General features: G+C 32.9%; 3 protein-coding genes across 3 annotated transcripts; 1 reads left to right on the forward strand and 2 right to left on the reverse strand.

The window, feature by feature from the left end:
* Positions 1 to 1,080: 1,080 nt before the first annotated feature.
* Positions 1,081 to 4,601, reverse strand: LOC107364186 (uncharacterized). Its single transcript, XM_015931507.3, has 4 exons — positions 3,845 to 4,601; positions 3,204 to 3,466; positions 2,843 to 2,950; positions 1,081 to 2,767 (listed from the first exon to the last, which is right to left on the reverse strand). The coding sequence occupies exons 1-4, from the start codon at positions 4,032 to 4,034 to the stop codon at positions 2,300 to 2,302; spliced, it is 1,029 nt and encodes a 342-aa protein (XP_015786993.1). The 5' UTR covers positions 4,035 to 4,601; the 3' UTR covers positions 1,081 to 2,299.
* Positions 4,602 to 5,847: 1,246 nt separating this feature from the next.
* On the forward strand, positions 5,848 to 8,103 carry LOC107364184 (sialin). Its single transcript, XM_015931506.3, has 5 exons — positions 5,848 to 6,145; positions 6,204 to 6,765; positions 6,842 to 7,121; positions 7,193 to 7,434; positions 7,516 to 8,103. Exons 1-5 carry the CDS (start codon positions 5,898 to 5,900, stop codon positions 7,828 to 7,830), a joined length of 1,647 nt encoding a protein of 548 aa, XP_015786992.1. The 5' UTR covers positions 5,848 to 5,897; the 3' UTR covers positions 7,831 to 8,103.
* A 1,133-nt stretch (positions 8,104 to 9,236) lies between these two features.
* LOC107364187 (chromobox protein homolog 5) lies at positions 9,237 to 10,829 on the reverse strand. Its single transcript, XM_015931508.3, has 3 exons — positions 10,668 to 10,829; positions 10,211 to 10,558; positions 9,237 to 10,150 (listed from the first exon to the last, which is right to left on the reverse strand). The coding sequence occupies exons 2-3, from the start codon at positions 10,520 to 10,522 to the stop codon at positions 9,656 to 9,658; spliced, it is 807 nt and encodes a 268-aa protein (XP_015786994.1). The 5' UTR covers positions 10,523 to 10,558; positions 10,668 to 10,829; the 3' UTR covers positions 9,237 to 9,655.
* Positions 10,830 to 11,026: the final 197 nt, after the last annotated feature.

Below are 11,026 nucleotides of genomic sequence, written 5' to 3' on the forward strand. Positions count from 1 at the left end.
GCCACCATCTTTCGCTCCTCCACCGAATGCTCAAATTCAACTCACATCTGTACCTAATCCACAATTTTTCAGTACTGTTCCTCCGCCTCCTCGACCACCAACAACGGGCCCTCCACTTGCAGCACCACAGCCACCCATTATACCTAAAGAACCAACTCGGCCTGATGCACCTTATTACGAGCTTCCAGCTGGTTTGATGGTTCCATTAGTAAAACTAGAGGATTTTGAATATCAACCATTAGATCCTGACCAAATACGGCTTCCTCCTCCAGCTCCTGTCAGTGAAAGGCTATTGAAAGCAGTGGAAGCATTTTACGCACCACCATCTCATGATAGACCACGAAATGAAGATGGCTGGGAACAATTAAGTTTATACGAATTTTTCCGACTTAAGTCTCAAGCAAAGAATGCTGGTAAAGAGACATAATATTGTCAGAAATATATAGAAATCAGATTGAGCTTGGCTGATTATATTTGTTAATATTTACAATCTAACATATTATTGAAAAATAAAAATGTTTTTCCAATCTTTATACTTAAATCCTCATCCTTACTATCCGTGTATCGGTAAATTGTGGTTCATACTACGTGTTTTGCTAGCTATTAATATATGTATTCATATGTATATGGTTGTTTGATTCGCAATATTATTTGCAATTAAACCGAATTGCTTTGTAGTACCAGAAAGCTAGATTTAGTTAGTCTTTCTTTCATTGGAAATGAGTACTTTAGTCCTTTTTTCCGTGCTTTATAATTGCTGTGTCAATTACTAGATATGGGTGCAGTCGTTATGATCTGCAAATAGACAATAAATAGCAACATATTACTACCATCTGATAACAGTAAATTTGATGCCAATAAAAATTTAACAGGATTGTTTCGGACTGATCTATGAACTGACGAGGTGATGTTAGTGTTAACCAGGAAAACGAAGGGTCTAAACAGACATCAAACTTGAAACCAACCCATCCAAGCTAATGTTCAATAAACGATAAAATGACAGAATACGAAAATATTAAACAGCATTATGACAAAACTTCATCCCCTTTGATTTTTCTAATAAATCTTCAACAGTTAATATCATTTTTTTCATCGAGAATTTTAATTAACTTTTATATTACTAATCTATTATGAATTATGAAGAGGTGAGCAAAATTTATTACAATGAAGAGTTTGATTCAATGAGTTAATTTGGATTAACACATCAAAAAAGTAAAAAATTGTTTTGAAAAAAAGACTTTGTATGATAGTTTTTATCCAATTTGAATTTGTATTTGTGTTTATGAGATTGGAATTTGTTCATTTCATAAAAGATAGATTAATCATCATACTTGATCATAATATCAAAAAATAAAACAATGGTATACTACTTAAATACAGTTAGTAGTAGATATAGATCAGGTATTCAGAACACTTATTTGAAATGATTGCATTATTTAGGAAGAGCCAAAAAAATACCAATCAATTTCATGATTAGTAAGATGAAAGTCTATGTCTTCAAAATTATTTGCATTTTTCACTCAAAACAGCCATTTCCCATGAAGTAAGTTTAAATTTGAGTCCAGAAGCGCAAATCAAAATAAGAGGATATTAATCTAATAATGCTAATATTGAGCTATAAATAATGTTCGAGTGATTCAATTTAGTTTTCAAATCAATAAAGACCAAAAAATGTAATCTCTGTCGAATGAACAATTCACTGAAATAAGATATGCTTATTAAGTGATTTGTTAGCTCATTTTCGTTTTTTTATCAAAAATTTATGATAAATGATTAAATTTTATCCAACTGAAAAGAAGTTGAACGATTTTGAATTTTTACAGTCTTATAAATTTTGCTTGTGTGGACTTAAGCATTCTAGCTCTGGACTTTTTCGATGAGAAATAGCTGTGACAAAGTTCCCAATTTTTTCTATGCAAATTTAACATTTAGCTCAGCAATTAAGTGAGATTGATGAAACAATTTTTTTCGCCCTCCATGATCGATTAGGTTTGATAATTTCTTTCTTACAAGGAAAGATTTGAAAAATTAATGATAACGAGAAAACAATGTTTTCTAAAAAAAATGAAGATACACAGAGTATCGAGATACGTAAAATAAGAATGATCAAAGCTGATCAAATTTCTGATTAACAGTAAAAAAAGTTTCATCAAGCTAGTTTAATTGTTGAGATTCTTGAGTTACCATTTGCTCAAAAAATATTGTGAATCTTGTGTTGTGAAGATTAGTAAGTGACTTGAATCACAAACTACTGACTGTAATCTATTGCATAAATTTGTATCACTAAAGGATTCAAGCGTTATGTTAGCTCATAGTATGAGCTGTCACCATGATTAGGTGGTCCTAAGTGCAAGATACCGACGGTGTGATCTTTTGAAGCAGTGACCAAAAATTCATTATAAGGTGAAATGTCCATATCGTAAACATCTGCTTTATGAACCATAACATCACCAAGGTATTCATGGTCATTTTGCATGCGACGAAACCTTTTCACTTTCCCTCCAGCGCAAGCAGAGTAGAGAAGACTTCCATTAGATGTGTATTTGAGTTTCCAGATGAGATAATGATTGATATAATTAAATTTCTTATGTTTTTCGTTAGCAGCATTTTCTGGTGTATAACTTGATATTGTATCACCTCCAATGACTATATGGCTCTTTAAACCATTACTTCTTGATGACCCGTAGTCTTCTGGTGTTGTAGCTATTGAATTGGATTCATATCCAACAGAAAATGTGTGCAAAGAAAGTCCTTCTAGTGTTGTAGTCTGTGAAAAAGATAAAAAAACTGAATAAGTATTGACCATAGATAAAACAATTTAAATTTGATAATGAAAACTTACTTTACAAACTCCATCTCCAGATAGGGAAACAAGTCCACTTTGATGGGATTTTACAAATGGCCAACTACGGTTCAAGAAACATATATCTCTGATTACACTAGTGTGGAGCTGAGGAAGGATAAACGAGAAAAAAGACACATTTATCACCTACATTGAAGATTTTTTGTAAGACATGAAAAATTATAGGTTTTTGTAAACTAAACATAATCAATGTTTTGATGACGGCGATATAAACTAACAAATTGAGTAAAATATTGAACATTTCATGAATGAATAAATCAACTAAAATACAAAAATAATGCAGCCTAAACCAAGGTTTCAGGATGAGATTGTTCAGCAAGGATAAATGTGAAGGACCTACATCGAAAAGAAATTCACATGGCAAAGGCATCCTGATGTCGAGCAGGTTAAGACTTTTTCCATTTGGGCCACAACAAACTACCATATTTGGATTGTTAGGATCAGTGGCTAATGCAGCTCGACCTCTGCAATGACCAACACAGTTTTCATAACTTTGAATTTGGTGACCTCGGTGGACATCTAACACAGCTAGCCGATGCGAGGTTGAAGAAGCCAAAATTTTGGTTCCATCAGGAGTAAATTTAAGACCTGTAATAGTGCGACCTAAAAGAAAGGGGAAAATAATGAAAAGTAAATGAGCAAATGAATAACTGAAAAAAAGTCGAATATAAACATGAAGTTACATCAATAGTGGAACCAGGTTAAGAGAATTGAAGAAGGTGAGTGAGAAGTTTATCAACGAAACGGAGAATGAAAGAGAAGGGAAAAACAGGGGAAGAGGCCCTCTCAAAACAGGGCAACTTTTATTGCAACACATCAGAACGCAAAAATGAGAAAGAGAAAGAAACGTAAAAGTCAATCTATAAGCTGAAAAAGAGGCCAACAGATTAGGTTAGCAAAGATTGAGCCTACATGTATTATCTTCATGTTAATTTTAAAATTGATCGAATCTACGATTGAATAGTGATATAAAAAACAAACCTGTAGTGGGTGAAGCGAGTTTGAAAGACATCTCATGTTTATGGAAACCTCTATTATGAGCTCGGTATATGTTGATTTTTCCATCATTACCTCCAGAAGTGAAAAGATATCTATCTGTTGGACTAAATACAACCCCTTTGACTTCCTTAGAATGGTGGCGAAGAAACATAGGTTTACCTTCGCCTTGCATAGTGCTTTGTTCAGGCTCAATTTTGTTAATGGACGATTATACCCATACAAATGAAAAATTATTCACACGTAATTGGAGGATCGGGCTTATTATTGCTTATAACAATTATCTTTTTCTTATATCCTTCTTCTTTTGGCACTGAACCTTGACCAATCCAGAATGGACTTGATTCAGTGAGTTGAAAATGATATTATTGGTTCATTATGCTTACCAGCGATCAGCTTATATTGTTGAAACAAATAGATAAACAATCTTGAAATGTGGTTACAAACATGGAGGATAACATCTATAGAATAAATAAATGTATTAGAGAGAGAAAATGATCAAGAATGAAAGAAATCAAAGCTAGAAAGCATCAATTCATTGGTTTAAAGCTTCTGAAACGTCATCAAATCAGGAAATGATTTTCTCTTAAATCTTCTTTGAAAGTACGAACAAAAGATGCTTGAGTTAATTCATAATCTACTTTAAAGTAAAAATAATTCGATGGTTGATAATTAATTCACAGTAAAACGATATTAATAAAAACACAAGATGTAAATTCAATTCAGATCTTAAGATGAGCCTTCAAAAACTGAACATAAACAATGTTTGACTCAAACATGAAACAAAAACTGGTTTCTGTGCAGAGCATGTGTAACCCAAAAAAGCATAAGGACGCCAAATTTAAAAATGAAAGCAAAGAAATTTGACAAATTATTATATTATAATGGAATAATTATCACAGATTAAGATTAATTAGAATCATCCAAGTCGATTTGTTCAAAGAAACAGATCTTTCTATTTGATAAACTCTTGATGAGCTGTTTATGATGTTTACTAAAATATTAACAATGAACAAAAATCAAATGTTGTTTAACCGTTCAAATTTTTATTGATTGTTTCCGATTATGAAATTAATATCAATAATACAATACTTTAATAATCTTATATTTTAAGAACTAAAAATAAACTAATATATCGGAGGAATAAAACAATTTCTGTTTTTTTGTGATTCAATTTAATCTATTTATACATCTTTTTATGGCTCTTATTGTTAAATATTGTAAACAGAAAAGGATTCTTATTCACTGTTTAACAACCTTTTCATGAGATTAACAATCCGAAATATCACCGAGACAAGATAATTGAAACTTACATATACATAGGCTAACAAGTGGTAGAGGCAATTAAGAGCAAGAATCGACATTTAGTTACAGTTTGACTGAAAATAGGTTGAGTAATCAACTAATTGTCTAGGGGGGATTACGCATTTCGAGCGTTGTCTACGTAAGTTTGATTTCCATCTGTCATGGATCGATTTAAAATTTGACCAAAATCTATTTTCTAACCCATTTTTACTGCAATTATTTTTTCCATTTCAACATTTCATCATGATTTCTATCAGTGCAGAGATTGTATGAAGAATCCACCTTCATTCCGCTGAACAGGAGGTCAATCTTTAATTTCATTGACGCAAGTATGTTTCTGTTGAATTTAACAACTATTAATAAACATGAATTTTATAAATCTAATAGCATGAAGATTTCATTGCATCAGGTTAGATAATTTAAAAACACCCTAATATTGTACAATCTAATGATAATCTGCATGATATTTGGTTATCAAATCACAGGACAATAGTTTTCCAATAGACGGAGCATTTAATCTTTAAATTTGCCTGAATTACTGCACTGGAAATAAGTTGGTAATAAATTAGTAAGTAGTTGATGCGAGAGGTCATAACATTTTCATAAAACAATTTAGATTGTTAGATAATTATGAATGAAGTTGTGAAAATCTTTTAGTCGAGTTAAGTTTTATTGTGTTTTGCTGCAACAAGTTGTTAAGTCCTAATTGAAACTGATCTCTTCCAAATCGAAAATGGTTCATCCAGAAAATCAAATCACAACCAATCAAAACCTTGGTAAAATCCATGAAGACGATGAACGATCAACCGGTTCCTCCAATGATTCCTCCAATGATTCCCACAAAGTCAGAGTTCCGTTTCGTTTTTACATTGCTGTCCTTGGCCTTTTCTCATCTTTAATGTGTTTCTCTGTCCGAACCATTTTCAGTTTGGCTATTCTTGATATGCTTGAATCTCCCTCAGAAATTTTGAATGCCACCGGGTAAGTAATATTTATAACGAATTAATAGTTTTCTGTAACATGTTTCATTGTTTAACAGGCCACCAAGACCATATAAAGTGCGTTGGACTGAGGAAGAACAAGGAATTGTTCTCGGTGCTTATTCGTATACATATGCAGCCCTTCAAATCATTTGTGGACGCCTTTCGGACAAATATGATGCTGCTCATGTTAGCACAGTGGCACACATTTTATCCCTTCTTTGTACTGCTTTAACGCCTTTGTCTGTTTACGGAGGACTTGGTTGGGCGATCGCTATTCGTTTAGTTCAAGGAGTTGTCCAAGCACCAATAATCTCAACTCTTTATGTCATCTTTGCTCGATGGTTCCCTCCAAATGAAGTTGGTCTTCCAATTGCTGGAGTACTGATTGGTTCCAATGTTGGCTCTGCGATGGTTATGCCGATAACTGCTTGGTTATGTCCTCTTGATCAATACTGGGAAGGATGGCCACTGTCGTTTTACCTGTTTGCCTCTCTTAATGCGCTCTTTGTCATCTTCTGGATGATTTTTGTTACCAAAAATCCAAAGGATAACAAATGGATTTCACAAGCTGAACTCGAGCTTATAAGCAGTACAAGAAAAGATACTACAAAGAAAAAGGTTTGTCCATTCGACTTTAGTAATTTCATAAAGATGGTTTCGATGTTCACGAACTAATTATTTTTGGAAAACCTAGATGAAAGTTAACTGGTCTGCTATGTTGCTTTCACTGCCTTTATGGTCTGTAACAATAGCTCGAGCAGCAAATTCATTTGCTTACATGTTAATGAACTTCAAAGCTCCACAATATCTTCAAGATGAGCTCAACTTCAATCTAAAAGATAATGGATTTATCAATGGACTTTTTTACATCGCAATCATGACAACCATGTTTGCCTCTGCTCCAGCGTCTCAATGGTTGATAGAAAAGGGCTATTTTTCCGTTACAACAACTCGAAAAATATTTGAATTCATCTGTAAGTTTCACTTAGCCGTTATTAAATATTATTTTAACCAGATTTCCTCAAACTCATTTAATTTCTACCAGGTAACACAGGATGTGCCATATCAACCATTCTCATTCCATTCACTGGTGAAGATCCATGGATCAAAGTGTTTCTTCTTGTCATGCTGATGTTTATGAGAGGCTTTTCAACTGCTGGCGATCAATCAATTATTTCAGAAATGGCTCCTGATGCTTCTGGTTTAGCTTTTGGAATATCCAATACATTTTCTTCAGCAATGGGATTTCTTGCTCCATTAATTGCTGGTTTGATCATTGATGCAAATGTAATTACAATCAGATTTGTAACAATGTTTCTTTTGTAAGTTTTTTCGAAAACAGATAACCAAATAAATATCTCATTACAGGCTGGCTCAGCTCATCCATGGGACATGGTTTGGATATCATCAGGAATCGTCTCATTAATTGGAGGCACTGTATTTGTCCTCTTTGCAACAGCTGAACCTCAACCCTGGGGAACCTTAGACTATGAACCAGGAAAATCAAACAAGAAACGAGCCGTAGGCAGAGAAACAAGTGTTATTCCTTCATCGGAAGTTTACCATGTTGAGGCTGAGAATTTAACACTTAAAAGGAAGAAGAAGGAAGTTGTAACTGAAATTTACACCATTTCGAATGCAACACCAAAGATGGGATCTGGAACTGCAGAAGATAAAGTATAAGTTAGAAAATCTTTCTCATTAGATTCAGAATTCAAGTTAAAAAATGATGCATTTGTATGGAACCAGAAGAAGGAACAACTAAATGAAAATATTGTAAATAATCAGTCCAATTTGATAACAAGAAATCTCTCTACATAAATGATTTAGAAGGTCACATGATTGGATATGAATATATCTCAGGTAATCTGATCAGTGTAAGAAACAAAGAATAGAAATGATAGCGAAATCGCTAGTTAAATTAAAAACAATAAAATAAAGAAACGAAAAAGCTAACCAATCTCAATTCATATTGATTTGACATGACAAAAAGAAACAAAATTTGACTTTTGCTTTAAAACAGAGTCTTAATTTTAAAGTTAAAGATGAAGATGAAGAAGCAAGAAATTAACTTTAGATTGAAAAACAAATCATCTGGTTAATCCTAATCAGGTAATTCATTTAGGTGGAGCGAAACTAACCTCACAATGGGTATCCAGTCTTGCCATAGGTAAAAGTTTTCAACTTACCAATGATAGCCATTTGATATTTTTATGTCTTTAACCGTGCAAAAATTAGGGAATCGATTAGATTGCAACTTTAAAGATAGAATGTGGAACTGCATGAAGAATAAGTTAGAAAATCTTTCTCATTAGCAAGCTGCTGTGATTCAGAGTTCATTTCAATTGACTTACATTTCATTATGATAAAAATCATATCTAGAAGGGGCTTAAACCGTTAAAAGTAGCTTAAATAATTGTAAACTTTCATTGTCTTATCAGAGCATTGAGGATTGGTTAGGAAGACCAATTGATCACAGTAAATATGAAAGTTGGAAGACACCAATATTTACCGGGATTATAAAGAATGGAAGAATCCCTTATCCAGCTACCAACTATTTTCGATGTAATTGGAAAATCGATTGGATTCCATCGAGAATGAGTAGTTTAATCCTTTTTTTCTGTGCCGTGATTTATATTAGTATAATCGCTGTTGTATCCATTACTAGTTATCGGTATGGTCGTTATGATTCACTTCATGAGGACAAAGTAACATCTCGTAATAGTAAACTTGATGTAAATAAAAATTTAACAGAAGCAGCGACTGATTCTGATGTCAGTACTGACCAGGAGGATGAAAGTCCTAAGCAGAAAGATTTAGAGCGTGGATCGACCAATCATCTGGAAACCAAGAGAACTAGAAGTAAACGACTTTTGGATTATAAAGATCAAACTGATTCAGATTCAAAATCATCAGACAATAACATTAAGTCTCCGGTACCTAAGAAAAAATCATAAAAAAAATTTGAATTAAAAGCTAACTCAAATTTTCTGCTCAATAAATTATTGAATTATTAATGAAATTAATTGATCACCTTGTATTTTTTTAATCGAAAGATTTCAAGCTAAGAAAGCCAAATTTGACTAAAGTAAATTTTATATTACTATGTTTATTATGAAATATGAAGAGGTGAACAAAATTTATTACAATGAAGTGTTTGATTTGATGTGTTACATTGGATTAACACATCAAAAAGTAAAAAAATTGTTTTGAAAAAGAGACTTTAAATGAGTTTTTCTTGCGATTTCAATATTTGTGTTCATGAGATAGGAATTTGTTCATTTCACAAAAGATAGATTAATCATTATACTTGATCATAATATCAAAAAATAAAACAATGGTATACTACTTAAATAAAATACATCAGTAGTAGATACAGATCAGGTATGCAGAACACCTATTTGAAATGATTGCATTATTTTAAATGAATTAAAAATTTACCAACCAACATCGAGCTTTGATGAAAGTTTTAGCTCTTGATATATGTTTGAACAATTTTATTACTTTGCTAGTTTTCGTCATTTCCATTAAAATCAGGAACCCACTTGAGTCTTTTTTCGTAGTAGCTTATTACAACTTGTGGGCAACGAATGTTGGCCTCTTCAGCCAAAATGAGATCGCTCTTTTTACAAGATTCCCATTTGATTAGGAACATCAGTTTATCTTCAACTCTAATCGCCCCGATTATTTTCTTGGGCTCTAATCCACGATCAAATCCAGTGACTCCGTCTTCTTCCTCGTTATCATCATCGGCTTCATCACTGCTTTCTTGTTTGATGTTAGTGAGCTTGGAGAAGGTTTTATTTTCACTTATTGCTTTCAGGCGTTTTTTCAAATCATTGGACTCGTCATTATCCGAACTAATGCTGTCATCTGAGGGAAAGAAACGGTTTGAGCTAGATCCATTTTCAACACAAGCTGGTGAAGGTGTCCCTGATGAGGATTCGATTACTCTTGCTTTCTTCTTACGACCTGAGAGATCATCCTCAACACGATCTCGACTCTGTAAGAGAAAAAAAATTATTAAAAATCTAAACTCAATGACTTAAGTTAAAAAACTCACTTTCTTTTTAACTTTCTCCTTTGATTTGAACTTCTTGGCTCTTTCTAATTCTTTTTCTCTTATTTTGGCTTTAGATCTTTCTTTTTTCGCTTGTAAATTTTTTTCAAATTCTTCCACTAGATCAGGACAGGATAAATGGTTTTCTGGTTCCCAAGTATTATCCTCTTCGGGCCAATCTTTCCACTTTATCAGGTACTCGATTCTTCCATTTTTTTTACGCTTATCAACAATACTTTCCACAACATACTCAACCTCTGGCTCTTCTGATCCATCACTGTCAACGTCGTCTGGTGTATTTTCAGTTTCACTCATATTTCAATAAAAAACGAAATATCCACAAACAATTTACTAGTAATAAAAAAGAAACACAAGGAATATAATTAAAAGAAATTTTTTGATGTACACAACAGATAGCAAAAAGAGAAAGTGAAAAGAGACATCGCGAGGCAAAACTTACATTGATATATAACAGCAATAAACAAGCCAATCCAGAAAATATTAATTCACAGACTGAACCCAGTTGAACTAACAATATGATATAAATAAAGAAACACTAATTAGATAAATGAGCGGTTGAATTTGGTTAATCGGACATATTATTGAGATGTTTGTTTGCTCTGAGCATAAGTAGATTCTGCTTGCAGACTGTTTGCCGCAGACGCACGCTTTTTTATTGAAATAAGAGACATCTGATGGAATAAAAATTAACTCGCAAATCTCATTAAATCTGATGGATTAAACTTTGAATTTTAATCTAGTTGCTCGATCACTGTGTAAGCAAGCAATTATCAAGAAAAATTAAGCCTGGCAACAGCC

The sequence above is a fragment of the Tetranychus urticae genome, chromosome 3 (genome assembly GCF_039701765.1).
Source record: "Tetranychus urticae isolate SD_2017Ah chromosome 3, NJAU_TeUrti_SD_1.0, whole genome shotgun sequence".
NCBI lineage: Eukaryota > Metazoa > Arthropoda > Arachnida > Trombidiformes > Tetranychidae > Tetranychus > Tetranychus urticae.